General features: G+C 41.5%; 1 protein-coding gene across 1 annotated transcript in view; it reads left to right on the forward strand.

Moving 5' to 3' along the window:
• The window catches only part of grin3a (glutamate receptor, ionotropic, N-methyl-D-aspartate 3A), a 58,165-nt gene that overhangs the window by 29,906 nt on the left and 6,122 nt on the right, over positions 1–22,137 (forward strand). The window contains exons 3-9 of the mRNA XM_085358068.1: positions 1,426–2,095; positions 2,885–3,268; positions 3,820–3,965; positions 8,714–8,829; positions 9,559–9,710; positions 18,271–18,432; positions 18,696–18,766. Coding sequence (XP_085214194.1) covers positions 1,426–2,095; positions 2,885–3,268; positions 3,820–3,965; positions 8,714–8,829; positions 9,559–9,710; positions 18,271–18,432; positions 18,696–18,766 — 1,701 coding nt within the window. The remainder of the gene's footprint in view (positions 1–1,425; positions 2,096–2,884; positions 3,269–3,819; positions 3,966–8,713; positions 8,830–9,558; positions 9,711–18,270; positions 18,433–18,695; positions 18,767–22,137) is intronic.

The raw sequence follows: 22,137 nt of genomic DNA on the forward strand, positions 1-22,137 counted from the left end.
TTTTTTACTAATTTCATTTGTAATCCAAACAATCTTTCATCTGTTTCAGTTAGCATCATTTAACTGTACCCACTAAAGTGAAGAGAAGTGAATGGAACTTTAAAATGTAACATTGAAAGGACGCCCTAAATGATACTTACAGACCATCTTGAGAACATACAGTTGTCTACAGTCTAATAAGACCTACGTTTTCTTGAACCTTCTATATCCTAGAAATTTAGTGCGAAATTGTCACAACAGTTCTTTCAAGCTGCTTTATAATGTGAAGATCATATGATAACAGAGAGAAAACCCTAGTAATCAAATGACAAAGAAGGAGAGCGACAGGACAGAAGGCACACGGTGGGAGAGAACCAGGGATTATTAATAACTAATGATTAAACGCAAAATGGTTTATAAACAAATAGTGAGTGAAAAGAGGTATGTAAATGACATGTGATACACACATATACACACTCAGAAGTAGTGCGTAATTGCATATGGTCGAATTGATTTTCTTTTCATTGGTTATAATCCCAAATAGTTTGGAAAAATGCTCAAACTCATCCATCCATCCATTTTCTTCCACTCAAACAATTCAGGGTTGTGGTGGGGATGGAGCCTTTCCCAGCTCCCATAGGGCGAGAGGTGGACAGTTTACCAGTCTGTTGTAGAACTAATACTCAGAGACAGACAACCATTCATACCTGTTAACTTCCATGTATTTGGATTTTGGAGACAGAGAACCCACACAACCATGCTGTTAATGTGCAAATTCTATACAGAAAGACCCCATCCAGCCAGTGGATTTAAAACCAGGACATTCTTCCCATGAGGAGATAGTGCCAACCTGCAAACAGTGCTCCCACACACAAAAAATGTATATAAAAAATTTACCTATAGCTCTCTTTTTGATACTTCAAATGTCTTTGATCACAAAAGACAACAAATGGAATTGAATGCACAGAAAATATTGACTTTTTAATATAATTCATTTAAGTCATTTAAGAGGGCTGATTTTTTAGAGAAGCACAAAACCTTTAAGATTTAGCATTTAACTGCATTAGTATTAGTGCGCAAAAGAGATAGACTTGTGTTCAGTTTAGACAAACAAATCAAATAAACCTGTTCTCTTGAGACTTCCTGTAAGAATATTGTCTACAGGGGATAAAATGTGCTATTATACTGAACATCTGTATGCACTGAGCCCAGAGTTTGATTTTTGATTGACTTTTGACTGGGTATCACTCTTTGCAAACATAATAAGTATATTGTTAAAAAATGTTCCCAAAATTTTAATGATGTTTGACATTAAGCATGTGTCCAGTAAAACTGTGTGTACCCTTCTGCTCGCCTTTTTTCTCTTCCAAGCTTCTTCACAATGTCCCTCACTCCTTTTTTCCCCCCTGACACTTCTTGTTTTCTCTTTCTCTTCATTCTCCTCAGATTTGTAGCCAACACATCATTTGAGGGCCAGAGCGGTTTCATATCCAGCAACAGTCAGAGCCAGAATGTCATCTCAGAAGCCCATCACTACATCTGGTCCCTCCAGCTGGATCCCTTAGGCCAGCCAACCTGGACCCGCCTGGGACGCTGGCGCAGGGGGAGAATTCTGATGGACCCAGCAGCCTGGCCAAACCATCCAGGTTCTGGAGGAGGTGGCGATTGGCGCCGACCTCCACGGTTGCACATGCGAGTAGTGACACTGGTGGAGCACCCATTTGTATTTACCCGTGAAGTGGATTCGGATGGGTTATGTCCTGCTGGGCAGCTGTGCCTGGACCCGCTTACCAATGACTCTTCAGTTTTGGAAGGACTTTTCCAGAACCTCAGAGGAACCAATGGATCTGTTCCCACAGATCTAAAGAAATGCTGCTATGGCTACTGCATTGATCTATTGGAGAAGCTGGGGGAGGACATGGGCTTTACTTTCGATCTCTACATTGTTGGTGATGGGAAATACGGGGGGTTTAAGAATGGTCGTTGGACAGGATTGGTGGGTGATCTTCTCAGTGGTGCTGCCCACCTGGCAGTGACATCTTTTAGCATTAATTCAGCTAGGAGCCAGGTGATTGACTTCACCTCACCTTTCTTCTCCACAAGCCTAGGAATTCTGGTCAGTGTTGCTCTTCACTCTCTGGCTTCTTTTTTCCTCCTCTTTTCCTCTCCACTTCTTCTCCTAATTTCTGTTACTCTTTAACCTATCTCTCTTTGATGTGTGTCATTGACCTGACCTCAACTCTCTCCTCTCAGTATGCAGACGGTCAGTATCAATATGTTTTACCACTGCCAACCATACATTATTGGATTCCAGTGCAATCCCATATGCGGGGCTGTTCTGGGGGTTATACAGCTTTGCAGAAAGAACTTATTATTACAATTACTGCAGCTAGTCTCAACAGCTGACAGGCATAGGGATGGTGGTAATCACTATTGTTACTTTTTCCTAGTATGCTGCTACAGATGTAGACGTTCTGCTTTATTTACAGTGGATGTATTTTCTATTATCTGTATTTTTTTCTTTTTCCCATTCCACTAGAAGTATCTCTCTTACAAACAGCAGCGTCAGAAACAGCATTTGCTTCACAATCACTGGACTGTGAAACCAATTTTCTCCAATTGAGGCAAGGGTACTATAATGAATTTGCACCATCCCACTGTGATCAGTTTTTATTATTATAGAGTTTATTTGTAGTGAAGGGAGAGGGAGGATGGGGAGGGGGGCTGATAGGATCTTTCCATAATAGTCCTAATTAATGTCTTCCAAAAACTCCACATTTCCTCTGATTTATGAAACATTGAGAACAACAGTAATTTTTGATAATTACAACATCTTTTCAGTTTTGCAATATTCCTTATGCAGTGCTTTTTTTTTTTCTTCAATCCTGTATCCCCACCTGCCCAGGTGCGTACTCGTGATACAGCCGCACCCATCGGTGCCTTTATGTGGCCTCTACACTGGTCCATGTGGCTCGGCATCTTTGTTTCCCTCCATGTCACCGCCATCTTCCTCACTCTGTATGAGTGGCACAGTCCATTTGGTATGACGCCACGTGGACGCAACCGTGACCGAGTGTTCTCCTTCTCCTCAGCACTTAATGTGTGCTATGCCATTCTCTTTGGAAGAACAGTGGCCATCAAGCCACCAAAATGCTGGACTGGGCGTCTGCTGATGAACCTTTGGGCCATCTTCTGTCTATTCTGTCTGTCCACCTATACTGCTAACCTGGCTGCTGTAATGGTTGGGGAGAAAACTTATGAACAGTTGTCGGGAATCCATGATCCAAAGGTAAAAATCAGTATAGTATAGGAGAAAAGTCTTTAGTCACCACTCATATCTTTATATTGGTGAGCCAAAGGAAAATATACACACAGATTTATTGAAACACTGACTACATAAGGAGAAATATTCAGTGTGATATGAGTACGTCTTCTTCCTGTGTTTATATTGATATCATTATATCATAATAACAAATTACATTTTGGTTCTGAGTTGTTTTTGTTCTAAATGAATTTCATTTAAACAAATATTTAAAATGTCTAGAGGTTATTTGTTTGCTTTTGTACTTACACTGATGTTTCATTGTCTTAAAATTGTTACTCAGCAAATATACTCTTTAATTAAACACCCTTGTAGGGGCGCGTGGGAATTAAGGTGATTAATTGGTTTTCGGCAGCTCATTAAGTCACTGAATTACAAGAATGCAGGAATGTTTAGAGTCGGCATGTTCAAGAAAAAAAAGAAACAAATTAGTGTAAAGAAACAAAGAAAATGTAAAGCAACAAACTTTCTTGATTTGAGTTCTGAAGGTATCTTGTTTTATTTCTTCTTTCTTGCAGCTGCACCATCCCTCTCAGGGATTCAGATTTGCTACAGTGAGAGAAAGCAGTGCAGAGGACTACGTCAAGAAGAGTTTCCCCGAGATGCACGAGTACATGAGAAGATACAATGTCCCGGCAACGCCAGATGGCATACATCATCTCAAGTAGGGCTATAAGATGCATACAGGCCACATATAGCATACAGGCAGACATACATTTTTTTGGAGGACCATAATCAAATCTTTATTGATTTATGCTCAGTCTTTGCTGATCCAGGTACTGCTGTCAGCTTTCCTAATATCCGCTCAGTTAGCTAACCTCTCTAGTCATTGCCCCTGAAAATCAACTTCTGTTTGGTTGCACAAGTGAAAAAAAGAAACTGCATCATCTTTGATAAAAAATAGAAAAATAAAAAAATAAGAGTGTGAGCATACTGAATGAAAGCCAGATTTGAAAAAAAAGGAGAAGAAAATTGCATCCCTGCTGCTGTCATTCCCCACCACAAGCCTGCCTGTTCTCATTCAGATCTTACCTTCCTCTTTTTCCTGCCACTGCTGTCATCCTCAGCCCTTTCAACATTCAACTAGCAACCCATGGTGCATAACAGAATATAGTTTTAGGTTTGTTTGTTTTTTTTAAAGACAGCAGGTCTGCATGGAACACAATTTGAACGGATGAAACGAGATTTATTTTTACTGAGCTTGTAAAATGCTGATTAGAGGGAAAGCAAAAATGTCATCTTTAGAAAATTACAACTTGGCAACAAGACAGTATACAAATGTGCCGCAATGCAATCCTCTGCATTGGGATTTACTTCACTAGGGACTAAGCATTATGTATATACATATGCAAGACACTTGTGCACTAACAGACTGATAGTATATCTCTAATATATACTGCACTAATTGCACTAAAGTTTTCATAGAAGTGTAAGTATACTTGCTTTTCTTGGATTAATTAATTAATTCAATGTACTGCCTGTGGGGTGGAGGAATGTAGTCTTTTCAGCTTCAATGTTTATTTGAGGGGTAATTAGAGTGAGGTCGGCTCTAGTGAGCAATGTTTTTTTTTCTTTTTTCCTTCCTAATAAGAACGGACCAACTTTCCAAAGTACACAGTGCTATGTAGAAATAATTTGTATCTTTTTTTCAATGCCAGACTGCTGTTTAGCAAAAAAAAAAAATTATAGTTGTAATGTCCTCCCCCTCCAATGCCTTGCTAGTGTTGACAAACAGACTAAACTCCATGCTGACCACTTCGTAAGCAGTTTAATGCACTTTGACATAGTCAGGTCAGCCTGGTAAAGTTCAAACTAAGCATCAGAATGGGGAAGAAAGGTATCCTAAGTGACTTTGAATGTGGCAGGGTTGTTGTTGCCAGACGGGCTGGTATAAGTATTTCTGATTATCTTATGGAAGTTTCCCACAGAATCATCTCAGGGATGAACCCCCTAACGAAGAGAAAATATCCAGTGAAAATGCCATGCTGATGTCAGAGGAATATGACAAGACTATGACAAGACTGAGCAATAACTCAATTACCCACTTACTGCAATTATGGTATGCAGAAGAGCATGGAGGGAGCACTCCTGTCAGCTAAAAACAGGACACCGAGGCTTCAGTTCACTCAGACTCACCAAAATTGGATGATAGATGATTGGAAAAACATTGCCTGGTTCAAATGAGTTGCTATTTCTACTGCAACATCAGGTAGGGTCTGAATTTGCCATAAAGAATAGCATAGATCCACTCTGCCTTGTATCAGTGGTTGGGGCTGCTGGTGTAATGTAATGGTTGTTTTTGGGGGTTTGTTTGTTTGTTTGTTTGTTTGTTTGTTTGTTTGTTTGTTTGTTTGTTTGTTTGTTTGTTTGTTTGTTTGTTTGTTTGTTTGTTTGTTTGTTTGTTTGTTTTTCTCTTGGCACACTTTGGGCAAAATAAAAAAACTCAGCCTAACTGAATATTGTGAGCTTGTTTGACCACATGCTCCTATCTTCTGATGGCTGCTTCCAGGAGAATCTCTAAGCAATGTTTCCAGCACCTTGTTGAATATATGCCATGAAAAATTAAGGCAATTTTAAAGGCAAAAGGGAGCCCAACCCAGTACTAGAGGTGTACCAAACAAAGAGCAAGCAGTACAGCTGAATATTGAGTGTATTTTCACAAGGAGGTAAACATTAACAATCAAAACCAGGTTTTATTATAAGAACATGCTGATTAGGGCTGGGTATCGTCACTGATTTCTAGAATCGATTCGATTCCGATTCACAAGGTCCTGAATCGATTCAATCCATGATTCGATTCAATTCGATTTGATTCTATTCGATTTGAATCTGGGAAATTTTGCCTCAGACAGTCAGAAATATTATAATTCAGATCAGTACATTTACATATTTTTGTATCTATAAAAAGGTAGCTGACACTTTCCAGACTTTATCAAAGGTGTGAGCATCACAGCAGAGGCCTTTGTGTCAAAGTAGCTGAAGATAAAACACTGAAACACATGAAGGTGATTTCAAGGGCGTAAACACAAAGCGCGGACCCGCCGAAACATCAGAATCAGCGAGCTGTCGGCTTTCAGCCCCGACCGTGTCCGTGCCGTCGGGGGAGAAAGGCAACATCTCACTGATTCTGATCCGCGGGTCGGCGCTTTGTGTTTACGTCTTTGTGCAGAAGCCGTGTAGCTGCTCTCATTTACTGTTTTAAATGTTTGGTGGTTGTCAAAATTTTGTGACGTTTCATCTGAGATTCTGGAATTTTTGGCAAAATACATTTATATAAAAAAATCGATTCAGGATTTTAATGAATCGATATCACGTTATCCAAGCCAGAATCGATTTTAATCGATGAATCGATTATTAAAACCCACCCCTAATGCTGATGACGCTGACAGTGATCATGGGAATGGTAAATAAGAGTGTGCCACACAGGCTGTTGGGGCACACTCTTATTTATCAAATGGATAATTAACAAAAAACAAGACAGATAAACAAAATGCTGCTGTATATGTAGCACACATTGTGAAATGCTTGAGAAAATACAGTAATTTAGATGACTACTTGGAGTTGTCATCCCTACACACTAGGCACCGATTACAGTAAGCACTGATTTTTATCAGGGCAATTCTTTTGTTTTGTTTTTTCAATAATGTTTCAACTTTAATGACCATGTCTCACCAGTGCTACTGAAACAAACTATCAACACCACTGACTGCAGCCTGTCTTCTTTATAATTAGAGCATTTGGAAAAAATTCACTGGCTGAAGCATTACAAGCCATCAGACAGCTGTCATGTACCATTACAGCTGGCCTATTAATGGATATATAGGGAATGCTACTCTAATACGACAGAGAAGACAATTTATTAGAGAGCAATTTCAACCTGCGAATGTACTTCATAATGCAAAGACTTATCCCTATAACCCCACAGTAATGGAAACTCTGGCTTTACATAAAAGTACACCACAGACATTTTGATGTCAGCAGTGGTGTTTTCCCTTCATGCAAATATGTGATTTATAGATGATGTAAAAAGGGATGCATCGTGATTTAATCATATTAGTTTGTTAGATGGCTGATGTCAAGATAGTGCTTTGACCATAAATGACATGCTGTGGTAAAAGACCAAGGATGCCAGCTGCAGCATAATTCAGCCGGTAATAATGAACAGGCAGCTTGCAGGGAGAAGATAGTGCAAGATTTCAAACGCTGTCCTTGATAACAAGCAAAACACAGTATATCTTGAAAAAGTCTTTGTAGCGTTTGTATCCCGGTAGACTCTAGCTGTCAGTAAAGACATTTTAAAGTTGATTTGTAAAAGCCTCTCAGAGTGTTGTGACGTAATATCTCACCTCTATATAACAGACTTGTGAGGAATACAAATAAATTGGCCAAAATCTGTAGGCAGGCAGTAATTTTCCTGAAAGGTAGCCAATGAAAGGATTGGGGGAAAAGTAAAGGCAAGGCCAGCATCAGAATTATGAAGTTCAAACAAGGCAAAAATATTTGTTGAATCACTTACATTTCATTCTCAGTGATAATTTCAGGGTGTGCTGCCATTTAAAGGGCTTTGTAAAACGCCCACAAGCTCAAAGAAAAACAATTCATTCTTGCATGCTTTTATGCTTTATTCGCTGTTTTCGGTTTCATTTTCAGTTTGTATTGTGCATTAAGTAGCACCATGTCTGCAGTCAGTCTTCGTGCTTTACCGTTAATTAAAATTTGCATGTTTTGATTTCCAGAGAAGAAAAATGCAAACAGTTTTCATAGGGCCTATATATTCAGCTCTGCCCTACACATGAAGTTAGGTAGAGCATAAAAAAGGTTTGTAGGACCTGTTAAAACAGAATGACTGAAGGTGAAGTTCATTCTTTCTACTCACCCTGTGAAGTCAGAGAAGTGACACGAGGACAGACACAGGGAAAATAAGCCTCAGAGTCACAGACGAAGAGTGAGACAATGAGCTAAGGTTCATTTAAGCTACTGTCTCGTGAGGTGGTGAAGATTAATTTTTCATGTCAAATTCAGAAGGCGGCTTAAAATAGTGTAAAGATTTGCTGTTGGTCTCCTGATATTGAGAGAATCACTCGATGAGTCTTGCAAATTATCCATCTATCACACTGCAAATGCCAGTTTGTTTACTTGATGTAGTATTACAAAGTTCAACTGCCTAAAAATGACCCACACAATATAAATTACATTTATTACGATTATATTTGAATTCTTATTATGTCTGCAAAATTATGCAGCACAATATATGCATAATCTCTTACTGTTTAGCTTGAGGAATGATGGCAAAATTTGAGTGAACACAAATGTTTGATTTCATCACTATGCTGTGCTGGAGGAGTGTTATGAATGTGCACAGGGTACTTTTTGCAGCTGCAGTGTACTTACAGTATGTTGTTTTGCTTACAGGGCTGACCCTCAGAAATTGGATGCATTCATCATGGACAAAGCACTGTTGGACTATGAGGTCTCCATAGATGCAGACTGTAAAACACTAACAGTAGGAAAACCTTTTGCAATTGAAGGTAATGTGCGAGCATATCAATTATGAACATTTTAGATGAAATCTATCACTACTCTGACATGTGAATAGCATCCACCAGCTCTGGTTTTAATCATCACCTGATTTTAAGAGGTCTTTCTGCGTCACTGCAGACTAACTGACCATGAGCAATTTTAGAACAAGCCTAAATTTAACAATATCAATCACTCAACGTTTACACAGTGGTTAATCTTTTGGCTTTCAAAAGCTTACACTCTCCAGTGTCTACTGTTAATCTGTGGTCCATTTAGAAAGCCTCTTCCTCCCGCTGTGAAAATGTTCCCGTGGCGGTTGCTTCCATTACAAGCCATCGTAGTCCCACATTCCAGCGGTGTTGTTAATTACTTAATGCACTCTTAAGCCTTCAAGATACAATACACATCAATCAGCACGCTTCCTACCAAGGAAAGGTACTTTTGCAATTGGCTGTTGCTGAATTTGTCACACTCTCCTGGCCTGCTAAGACGTTCAGAGATATAATTATATCATCAAGCTTTGCTTTGGAAAAATTATGACTTTTTAAAGTAAAAAAGCTAAATTATCCAGACCTCCAAGTGTATCAGCTCAGCAGCTTGTTTTTCCCATAGCGGTAGACCAGGGAAAGAATACAACAGCAGCATGAAGGTGACATGAAAAAAGGTGTTTTTGCCGTTATGACAGAAGAATAATCGCTAAAGAGTCTCTGTGTGTGTTTGTGTGTGTCCAATGGCAGGCTATGGCATTGGCCTCCCTCAGAACTCTCCACTCACTTCCAACATCTCGGAGCTTATTAGTCAGTACAAGTCAGATGGCTTCATGGACATGCTGCATGACAAATGGTACAAGGTCGTTCCCTGCGGGAAGCGCAGTTTCGCTGTGACTGAGGTAAGATTAAAGCGAGGCAGTGTAGGGAAAATAGAGCGTATTTATCATTTCATTATATCATAAATGATCATTTCTACAATTTCAAAATCAGAACAATATAATATAACGCATTTGTCTCATTTTTTATCTTACTCAAGTTTCTTTGCTCTCAAATATTTATGTGGAATCTTTATTTGAAAGCTCTGAAAAGTCTTATGTACCCCACACAGTGACTTACTCAGAAAAGTAATCTTTCATATTTTGTTCACTACACATAAAGTCTACTTCAATAATTATACTACAAGATGTCAATGCAAAGAGGCCATTTTCTCGAGTAACTCATAGTATGAGAAATATATGTTTTATTAGAAATGCAATACTAGTTATTTCTGGCCATATTTCTCCCCGACTGTGACTTCAAACACTATAAAAGAGGCTCCTATAGCTCAGTGCAGACTGCACACAGCATACTGCTGTCATGGTCCTGGGCCATGTGGGCCCAGTATTCTTAGTTTTCATGTATTTTTGTATTTTGTTCTTTATTTAGGCCATGCTTCCTGGGTTGATCTGTTACGTTGTTCCTTATGTGTTTTCCCTTCGTGACTCTTACCCCCTGTGTGCCCCTCTGTGTATTTATGAGCCCTCGTCTCTCTTTGTGCTTTATTCTATGTTTTCCCCAGCCCGTTATGTCTGCGTTCTCCCCGTGCTCTCTCTCCTCCTGTTTGAACCTCTGTGTACTTCCTGCTTTACTTTGCCCATCTCCCATCAGTGTTATGTTCACTCCTGCCGTGTCTTGTTATGATTATCAGTGTCACCTGTGTTCCCCGTGTGCATCCACTTCCCCTGATCATCCCTCATGTGTATTTAGTCTCTGTGTTTCGTACAGTCTGTGTCGCGTCGTCTGTGTTCTCACCTCCATGTTTTCACGGTCAGTCCTTGCAGTGATCATCATAGTCTGAGTTTTCTTAGTTTGTCGCAGTATTAGTTTTCCCAGTTTAGTTATAGTCTAGTCACGCCATCCCTGCTTTGTTTGTGCACTTGGTCTTCAGCCATAATAAAGGCTCGCTTTCTGTTAAGTTCACTCCCGTCTACTCACTTGTGTATGCACCTGGGTCCATCACACACACCACCGCACGGCCTGTCTCTGCAGACCGTGACAGTACGACGCGACCATGTCGGACCCAGCGACACAAGAGAGGGAGATCCTCCAGACGGTGGAGTCGCTATGTGGGAGATGGCTGCGGTGCTCCGGAGAGGAGGAACGGGAGGAGTTGGCCCGCCAAGTGGGAGTATGCGTGTCTGTGTTTCCCTGGCTATGGGAGGCACTACACCCGCTGATCACCGACCTTCTCGTCACCGCTCTCCAACTCCGTCCGCAGCCACGGCTGCCTAGTGTGCAGGCTATGCCGCCAGAGCCCTGCTGTTGTCCCGTTTCCCCGCTGCTTCGCGAGCCAGAAGCAGTTGCGGTTGGAACGGTGAGGCTCGCCACCGACACACCCTCCGCTCGCGCCCCGTCGGCTTCCGCGTCTTCACCGCGGTCTGGCCGCACGGCGTGGCACACGGAGACGACGGAGGCCATAGACTTTGGCGAGGAAGAGCGGCAGCAGGTGTTACGGGCTTATCGGGAGGACGAGCTCCGGTGGAAGCCCTGGCTCATCCCGGAGGAGGACCTCTCACCTGCTGCACAGCCTACCAGCCGCTCGCCGTCTCCAATCCGCTTAGACTTTACTTCGCCTGCCTCATTTCTGGCAAGGATGTGGGCGGACGACCGGGAGATCGCCGCTACATCACCCCCTGCATTGGTGCCATCAGCGCCCATCGCGCCAGCTACCAGAAGGGGGCGGCGCCGGCGCCGCCGTGGCACCGCATTAACTCCGGTGAGTGACTGCGTTTTCGTGCCTCACGTCCCCTCTATGAAGCAGAGTGAGATGAGCATTGATTTGCCGGGGCCGGACACTATGACTGAATCGTGTTCGGAGACTGACAGTACAGTGTTTAGTTGTTTAGAAAGACCTACTAAGGAAATCATGGAGTCCGGTCTCTGTGAGCAGCAGCAAGCAGCTTGCACCCACGTAGAGGAGGAGCTCCGGGGAAAGCCGTGGCCTACCCCCGATTGTCAGCACATCTTTCGGGGAACACGCCTGGCTCTCGGGGGCCCTCGGAGCCGCCAGGGTCTGCAGCCTCTCACAACTCAGTTAGCTCCCTCGCAGCCACCCTCAGTTCAGTTAGCTCCCTCGCAGCCACCCTCAGTTCAGTTAGCTCCCTCGCAGCCACCCTCAGTTCAGTTAGCTCCCTCGCAGCCACCCTCAGTTCAGTTAGCTCCCTCGCAGCCACCCTCAGTTCAGTTAGCTCCCTCGCAGCCTGTAGCCCAGTCCCCGATAGCAGTACGGTCCGCTGGTCAGCTTAACATTCAGCCAGGGGTCTCAAATCTCTCTGGCTCTGCATCAGCTCCTGCTGGGAGCTCGGATGAGCTCATCCAGGACTCCGCGGCTCCCACGCCGCCACCTACCTCGTCAGCTGGAGGGTCCGAGGGGCCCGTTCAGCCTCCTGTCTCCGCTGGAGGGGCCCGTTCAGCCTCCTGTCTCCGCTGGAGGGGCCCGTTCAGCCTCCTGTCTCCGCTGGAGGGGCCCGTTCAGCCACCTTCCTCGTCAGCTGGGGGTTCTGGAGAACCGCACCAGCCTCATGCCACGTCAGCTGGAGGGTCCGAGGGGCCCATCCAGCCACCTTCTGCTACGCCTGGTCCAGCCTGTGCTTCGTCAGCTGCAGCCTCAGAGCCGTCATCCTCGCCCGGTCCGGCCTCTGCATCAGCTGCTCCTGCTCCGCCTGGTCCGGCTTCAGCCTCAGGGTCTTCGTCTGCTGCAGCCTCAGGGTCTTCGTCTGGCCCCGCCTCGACTGGTCCTGTGCCCACCGGGCCTCGGCCAGTACGCCTGACACTGGAGAGCCGCCGCCGCCGCCTTGCGCACTGCCGGCCCCCTGAACTGCTTCGCCGCCGCCGCCTTTCCCGTGGCCGGCCTCCGGAACGGTTGGACTAGACTTTTGTGTTGTCGCCTCTCGGGTTGGCCTTCGGGCCTCTTTGGACATTCGCCTTCCTGTTCTGGACTCTTTTGTGTATTTGTGGACTCAGTTTTGTTCTCGTGCTCCTTGTTTTTGGTTCGTTTTGTTCCCTCCGTCCTGGTCCCCCGCCTCCCGCCCTGGGTGGGGTGTTTTCTGTTTCGCTTGTGTTTTGTTTCTCGGGTTTGGGCTGTCGGGAGCCAGCCCTTTAGGGGGGGGGGGGTGTCATGGTCCTGGGCCATGTGGGCCCAGTATTCTTAGTTTTCATGTATTTTTGTATTTTGTTCTTTATTTAGGCCATGCTTCCTGGGTTGATCTGTTACGTTGTTCCTTATGTGTTTTCCCTTCGTGACTCTTACCCCCTGTGTGCCCCTCTGTGTATTTATGAGCCCTCGTCTCTCTTTGTGCTTTATTCTATGTTTTCCCCAGCCCGTTATGTCTGCGTTCTCCCCGTGCTCTCTCTCCTCCTGTTTGAACCTCTGTGTACTTTGCCCATCTCCCATCAGTGTTACGTTCACTCCTGCCGTGTCTTGTTATGATTATCAGTGTCACCTGTGTTCCCCGTGTGCATCCACTTCCCCTGATCATCCCTCATGTGTATTTAGTCTCTGTGTTTCGTACAGTCTGTGTCGCGTCGTCTGTGTTCTCACCTCCATGTTTTCACGGTCAGTCCTTGCAGTGATCATCATAGTCTGAGTTTTCTTAGTTTGTCGCAGTATTAGTTTTCCCAGTTTAGTTATAGTCTAGTCACGCCATCCCTGCTTTGTTTGTGCACTTGGTCTTCAGCCATAATAAAGGCTCGCTTTCTGTTAAGTTCACTCCCGTCTACTCACTTGTGTATGCACCTGGGTCCATCACACACACCACCGCACGGCCTGTCTCTGCAGACCGTGACAACTGCGCTTGATCCTTTTGTACTTTGTTCTTTTTATTTATTTTCTTAGCTGCTGCGTGGATGGCAACATAATGTCTGTCGATCACAAGGATGTCGCCTAAATAAGCACTCGTGATTTGTACCTTTGAATGACAGCGTCTACTAAATACTTAATCTTAAATGTAAATTGCCATTTCATGAGCTCAGAAGCAGGAGTTGTGGCAATGTGGCACGTTGCATTGCCACAGATTCAATGTCACCTAAGTGAATCATTTCCCGGTGTGTAGCAGTTAGACGTGTTATAGATGCTATCTAGAGCTGCAGACATTTAAATTGCTCCGGGTACAATTCATTTTGCACCATCATACCTCAGTCTGCCTAACGCTACGGAGGAGAAACCTGCTCAACTGATATTTAGCTTCATCTGGGTGTGTATTTCAATTTTTGTCTCACAGAAACCACAGTACGGTGATCATGTGCACACTTAGGGTTCTCATATTATTGGTAATGATTTTAAATATCAAGTATATATCATTAACTTAAAATGACCTAAACTGATTTCTAAACTTTGTTGTTCACTTGCATACATCGGGCAACATCAGCAGGGCCCTCATGTCATATAAGCAATATGAGTTACTGACAAGCTTGGCCCAGTTTTAGCCCTGCTCAGCACTTTTTTGTAGCAATTATTTATACCGATGAGTGACTACCACCAGCAGTAAGCCTAAGGATTCTGAAAAGATGAAAAATCTGATGGATTGGCTTCACTGAGGTACAGTAGCCAAGCTCTCTGGCATTTACCCAGCTCTCCGTCACCCCAAAGAATCTGATCCCATTTGAAGTAATAAAATCAATACCAATAAATTGCATATTATTCAATTACCTAACATTAGGAGGGCCAAACTTAGCATTACCGAGAAATAAATGGTGATAAAAGAAGTGAAGATGATAAAAGTGATGTGCTTTTTTATTGATTTTTTTCTGCTAATTTATGCAGTCAAATGGTGAAATATAACAGCACCATTAGAAATGATTGTTGTATATAGTGGTATGAGCCTAGAAGCATGTGTTACCAAAAACCTGTAGCATATAGTATGTGTTTTCATGTGCTGAGCCTTCTAATGAGCAGTGTTGTGAAGGTTACTTTTAAAATGTATTCCATTACAGATTACAGAATACATGCCCCAAAACGTATTTTGTAACGTATTCTGTTACGTTACTCAATGAGAGTAACGTATTCTGAATACTTTGGATTACTTAATATATTATCATGCTTTTTACAACTACATAAATGTACTATTGCTGTGTGAATTATTACTATTACTGAAGGTCCGCGACTCCGAACCGTAGTAAAGGGACCTCTGGCTAATACATCGGTTCCGTTTCGGGCTCGTAGCCGAAAAATAGATTTACTTTGTTGTCTGGGTCAACTTTGCTTGCGAGAGACAGAGAGAGGCGTTGAAAGACTGCTCCAACGGAACTTATTGTTTTCGGAGGAAAACACGAACACGGTGTACAGTCGAGTCTTAATAGCTTACTTACAACTGGGCTCGTCAGGCACTCTTCTTGGCTGCAGTGGTTATTATTATATTTACATGCTTCCAGCTCCCGTTTCTGCTCGATGACAACTCGTACTTTTCCACTCTCCTTTTTCTCCCTCCTCGCGCTCACAGACACATAACGGGTATGGCAGTCCATTCTCCCTGCAGCACGGACTACACTGCCCATGAGGCCACATCCTTTAGGGCTATGTCTCTAACACTCTGCCTATTAGCTTAGCACAACAACAACAACAAAAAGGCGCTCTCTCACCCAGGAAACACACAGTCGCAGAGAGAGAGCGTCACACTGTAACCACGGCAACCGTAACCCTGCCGCCTGGAACAACAGATCGTAGCTGTCAAACAAAACCCAAACAGTCCTGACCCGCCACAATATGAAACAGGAAAGTACCGCCGTGTAATCCATTTATTTCAACAAAGTAACTGTATTCTAAATACCACCTTTTTAAACGGTAACTGTAACGGAATACAGTTACTCATATTTTGTATTTTAAATACGTAACAGCGGTACATGTATTCCGTTACTCCCCAACACTGCTAATGAGGAATGTTGGAGTGTGCTATTAGACACAGACTCAAACGTGTTCTTTATTCACTGAAGCTGGAGTATTAGGCTACGTTCACACTGCAGGGAAAGCGCATCAAATCCGACTTTTATGACCCTTTGCGACTCATATCCGATCATGGTATGTCAGTGTGAACAGCACAAATCCGATATTTTCAAATCTGATCTAGGTCACTTTCGTATGTGGTACTGAATCCGATACATATCTGATGTTTTAGAAAGCGACTGCTGTTTGATGGTTATGTTGCATTAAATTCGTCTTTTACGTCACTGACACAAGACAGACACCAATTATCAGCGCTAGAGAAAACAAATGAGAAAGCATGGCGGCCATTGTTATAGCACGGGCTCTCTTAATTTCTCAGTGTCCTTCTCTCTCTAATTTATTTCTCAAAATTCTGTCGGTTACGACTGTGCAGGAATTGATAGACTGCTGCAACAACACCTACTAGCTCTGTAGCCGCCATTTTTGCTTCCGCAAACAGAAGGCGTTGTGTGTGACGTCTTCTTTTGCGCATGCGGGCCGCTTTGAGGGCCGTGAACCGTTCACACTAGAGAGCGTTTGCTGTCATATTTCCTTTGTAGTATGAACAACCAGACAAAAAAAATCGGATTTGATCACAAAATCGGAATTGAGCATTAAGACCTGCAGTGTGAACGTAGCCTTAGATCAGATTAACGTCACATATATACAGTGAGCTCATCTTGACTTTGAAGGATACCGCAGTTTTTCCCCTATCCCAATGGATTTCTATAGAGTTTAAAATGTATGCCAGCACAGCCAAAGGTTACTATTCTCTTTATTTAACAACTTCTCAGGAATCATTATCTTCCACCGTCCAAAATTTCATTACTGCTAGCGTGCCAAGTCACAAAAATGCATTGATAAATTTAATCCATCATGTATTCTTCACCAACATGACTTTATAATGTAATCACTGCAGCTGCCCCGGTATCAAAAAGCTATTGCACACTCAGCACTAAAAAGATTCTTATGAGAATATATGTAACTGCAGTAACTGCAACAAGTGGTCAGTTAAGCAAAGTGTTATATCACATTTGTAGATGGCTACATGTACAGACTCGCACAATAATATGGACACATTTAGAACAGAACGAGTGTAAATTAAGATGTGAAGGAGGCAATCACAATCTGATCGAAAGTGTGATATCCCAGAGGGATTCTCTTATATTTCAGAAGAATGAGAAAACTTGTTCCAAGAGATTTAAAATTAATTTCATGACGTGTTTGCCCTGAGTTTGTAAATGCAAGGTGGTCTTACTTCAGATTTCCAGTCCTCTGAAAAATTATTCTGTTTTTATTTAAATGAAACAAGCAATTTTTACCTGTGACTGACTTCGTAATGATATTTGGAGGCTATCGCCCTTAATTTTGCCCTCAGTTTCTTTTTATGAGCAAAATAAGCTAATAATCCATATGAATCACATGTAAGCAATACATTTAATATATTATTTATTGCATTATGTGTCTCAAATAATTAGACAATGAGAATTTCAAGATATAAGTATGAAGCTTAAAGTCATTTACTGTCATATGAATAAGAGGACTCTATGCAGTCCTGTGAAAATCTAAGTACACCCTAAATTACAGATTCAGTTACTTATAAAACCATCTTTAGCAGGAATAACTTAAAGTACTTGTTTTCTATATGACTTTGTAATGCCCTCACACTGTTGTGTGACTTATACAGGGTCATTGCAACACCTTGATTCTTTCTGTTGTCAATGTTCTATGCTTCATTGTACTGAGATCATTGCCCTGTTGCATGGCCGAAGTGAAGCTTCAGCAGTTCATCAGATTGCCTAGCATTTGGCTCTAGAATAGTTTGGTGCAGGGGTCCTGTGGCTGCAAAACCAACCACCAACCACCAAATCATCATCACTAAAGTGTTGTGCTTGACAGAGGTGTTTGTGCCGATACGATTTGTTTGTTTTTTGCCAAACATCTTTGTTTTGGTCTCATCTGTTCAAAGGACATTGATCCAGACGTCTTGTGGTTTCTTCAGATTCAGTTTTGCAAACATAAACAGTGCTACCATGTTCTTTTTAGAGAGAAGAGGCTTGCAACACTTCCAAACACACACTTGTTCATTTTTTTTTTTAAATCATACTGTCATGAACTTTAATATTTAATGTGCTAACTGGAGGCTGTAACATTTGAGGTATTGCTCCTGGGTTTTTTGCAGTTTCTCTGAGCTTGCAAGGTCTGACCTCTGGGTAATTCTGCTGGGGCATCCACTCATGGGAAGATTGTGTCATTGTGTTAACAAACAACTGAATGCTCCAGACCAGTAAATTGCCAAAGCCTTTACTTTTATAGTCCGTTGCATAGCATCCTGCGAAAACAATCTGTTTCACTTGACTGTTCATGGATTGTTTTTAAACATCTGCTTCTCCATATGCATATCTGTATACACACTCCCTGTATAACCTCCTTTATCCTTCCCACCTTTTCACTTTCTCAAGCTTCTCTATCATATACTGATTGTCTCATTTCTTTCTCTCCAGACGCTGCAGATGGGTATAAAGCATTTTTCTGGTCTGTTTGTGATGTTGTGTGTGGGCGTGGCTTTATCTTTGCTGACCACCATAGCGGAACACATTGTGTACAAGCTGGTGATCCCAAGGGTCAAGGAGCCACGCTTCAAATACTGGCTACACACAAGCCAGGTACGGACCAGACTCACACTCAAACACACATGTGGTGACCGTGACTGTGGTCACACTATAATTTAAAAATAGTTTGTGCAAGCAATTATGAAAAATAAGATTTATAAAATGAATAGTTTTTATCTACAGTTTCTGGTTTTGCAAATTTTGTGCATTTGTTTTTTGTTCTTGCTTTGTTGTTGCTGCTTATGGTAAAGTCTTTCAGACACTTAAAAATCAGACACATCATTTACAGTAAGCACATGTTGTTGCTTGTTTTCCAGAGATTACACCGGGCCCTCAACTCAGTCTTCACAGATGACAAACTACCGACTATTACAAAGCCTGAAAAGAGGTACTGTTATTGTCTTTAAAGTGTGGGCATTGTATTATTTCAGTTTGGTCTTTCATCATCTATACTTGATGAAACATCCATCCCTAAGTGACTGATCTGAATCTGATCTGAGCACATATGTGTTGTAATTATTTATGAATTGTTTGGAACATTTGTTTGTTATCTTCATCGGTACATTACAAAAATTCAGTATATATGGTGCAACAGATCCATTTTAAACACTTTATACCATTTTTTGTTGTTTTTGCTGTTTTTCGCAGGTGTGATGTAAGAATTGTTTATTAAATGCTGCTTATTTTCCCATCACTTTGGATTTTTAAACACAATAACATAGTTACATATTACAAACGAAGATGAAAAATGCTCCTAAATGTGATGCATGCTTAAATACACCACATTGACTGAGACTAAAAATGCAAACAAGGTGTTCCTGTAAGAAGCCAATATTTGAAAGTTAAATGGTGCATTGGCCAAATTATAAGCTGAACAGTAAGTGACATCAATTAATATCCAAATGGAAGTTAAGGGACCCATTTTTAATCAAAAACTAAATAGAAAGGTCAATCTGTTGGAAGCCAATTATCAGTGAGGGAAATTGAGAAAATAATCCACGCTGACGTCACGTGGTATTGTTGAAAACAGTGGGTGAGAAAGGGAGAATCAGTAAATCATGAAAGCGTCTTTATGTAGGCACTTTCAGTGTCCTTTGCATGGGGACATTTAATTGCACATATTAATACATATTAGTTGCATACACTTTGATACTGTGTGCCATAGCGTAGCCCTGCCCTTTTCACATTTAGCCATCAAGCATCTAATCATACCACCACCCTTTGTCTTGATTTGGATTTACTTGGTCTCCCCTTAGAAGCAAAATAAAGTTCCATTTTATAGTATAGTTCATTCACATCTACCACTCACTCCATACTGAGAGCACACTCAGGTGGAGCACTTAAAGTAAGGATTAAATACACTTAATAATTATGGAGCCGAGGCCATGTGAGGGATGCCTGTGGTAATGAGGATGGATTGCCTACTCTTGCATAATTATACTCATTCAATCAAGTTATTCTGCATGCTGTCTAAGAGTCAGAAATTATTACCGTCTCATTGTCAGTGCTCTGCCGAAAAACTTGTGTGTCAAAAGTGTCTTTTGTGCAATCAGAGCACTGAAATCAGATCTTCCCGTGCAGGATTTTATACTCTAGACAGTTTCAGTTAGAATTAAACTGTGCGAAACGATACCAAAATGCATCATTATCAGTCCTAGTCTGTACTGTATGGTACTGAAAATCGCTATACAGGATGACCAAATGGAACACATGGATGGAAATTAAATTGGAAATCACTACTACTTAGGATGAAGCTATAGCACATTTCATTTCCTAAGTGTGTTAACTGGGATGTAGGAAAACCCAAAGACAGCAGAGAACACTGTCTGTGTGAGATAATTAGCAGCAGTGTCTGTAATACCGTGAAATATTCTCGGATGGCCAGTTAAGATTGCATGCTTTGGTATCAAGCACAGTGTTAAGGTCATGAAGCTCTAGCAATGACTGACAGCCAGGCTAAAATAGGATTATCTGTCGCTCTGAATACACCAATGATATCAGTTACAATTCAGCTACAATACTTTGTTTCAGTAGTGGAGAATTGTTCCGTCTCTTTAACACCTAATACTAAAATTACGTAAATTAGTTGGGGGTTTTTTTAATAACCAGTACACTTATTTAACATTGTATTTCATATCATTTTATTTACAGTTTTCTTTTTTTGTGGCCTTCCATTTAATATGCATTATTTTATTTTATTTTGTTTTTATCTGAGTAGGGTTTTCATTTTCTAATCCCACTGTCTCATTTAGGAAAATTTAAAATGTAGATATGATTCATGCCATGGCTGACATGTGCTTAGATGGAATTTGTGGCATGTTTTTAAAAACCTGCTGACACAGGTCAAAATAAGAGACAAAAAAACTGTAAGCTAGTTTTAAAGTAATTTACTTGAGACTGGTGTTCTACGCTGTAGTCCAATGCAGCGATTCTATATTTTGCTTAATAAAAGACACCCTCTGACCTCAGCATAGCAAGCTGCGTGTGTCTTGTTTTGACTGTTGATAGAAACATCTGTACTGATATATGGGCTAGGAAAATAAAAGTTACTGGTGAATAAAATGCAATTTAAAAAAAATCTTTTTAGCTTCGAGAGCTGCTGCAGATAAGCGGAAGTAAGATGAGAAAACTTCACTGATTGACATAAGATAGAAAAATAACTGCAAATACTGGAAGTTGTGATTTTCAATACTATCGGATGCTGTTTTGGTGTGTCCAAGTTTTGTTTTGGCCTCTCATATAAAGAATATAATTCAAATCGAGGGCATCTTTAGTTCAGGCTGGAAACAAAATCAAGCTAATAGTTCAGTCATATGCATTTGGCAAATCTCTTGCAGGGCGTGCTGTTTAGGTAATTTTAACTTCACACTTCAAGCTGCTTTGCAACCAAACTCTACCCCAGCTTCTTTTTTATGTAATGTGTCACTTAATGTCAGTTATCATTAATCATTCTTTGAATCTTTCTGCTTTTGGCTTTTCATATATGTTGGAAGGGTTGTGAGAATTTCACTGGAGGAGGACCAAAAATCTAACCTTTTAATCCAACCAGTGGTAATACACAGAAAGACAGCATTGAAGCACAAGTAATGCAGACATGGGGCAGGCAAAATGCAAAAACATGACAAAATATCATACAAGAGGAAACCAGAGACTAAAAACGTGGGCCGAAACAAATAAAAACACCAGGAACTCCAGAAAAAAAGGTACAGGAAAAGAATCACTAGAAAACTGGACTAGTAGTAACAAGACAATGTGGGAGAACAAATGGGTGTATATATACTGGGGTGAGTGATTAAGTAATTGGACACAGAAGAGTAATTGGTAGTTTGGGAATGGATGTAGAAAGCAACGCCGGTCAGATTAATCAGGTCATAGATTATAATTATCAAGGATGGAAAACTACTAAAGGGAGGAAGTAAAACTGATTAGAATACACAAAGACTAATGATTACAAAATATAACAGGAAATGACTTGAACCGGAACATAACACTCCAAAACCAAAGGTGTGCAACTTTCCAAAACTTAAATAACTACACATGGAAACAACAGTCTTTCTATACATACATCTTGATTTTAAAGCATAGATCCAGTACATTATTATAGTGGAAAGTTGTCTCAGGCTGGAGAAAATGAATAAAAATGTGTGCTATGTGAAGAACACGTTCGAATGTTGCAGAAAAATAATGATTCGAATTTTGACATGACTTCAGTGTGAGTTGCACACATTATGTTGCACATTTTTCTTTCTGACCTTGATA

The sequence above is a fragment of the Diplotaxodon limnothrissa genome, linkage group LG7 (genome assembly GCF_057381915.1).
Source record: "Diplotaxodon limnothrissa isolate DT_005_m linkage group LG7, D_limnothrissa_male_GT1.1, whole genome shotgun sequence".
Classification (NCBI taxonomy): domain Eukaryota; kingdom Metazoa; phylum Chordata; class Actinopteri; order Cichliformes; family Cichlidae; genus Diplotaxodon; species Diplotaxodon limnothrissa.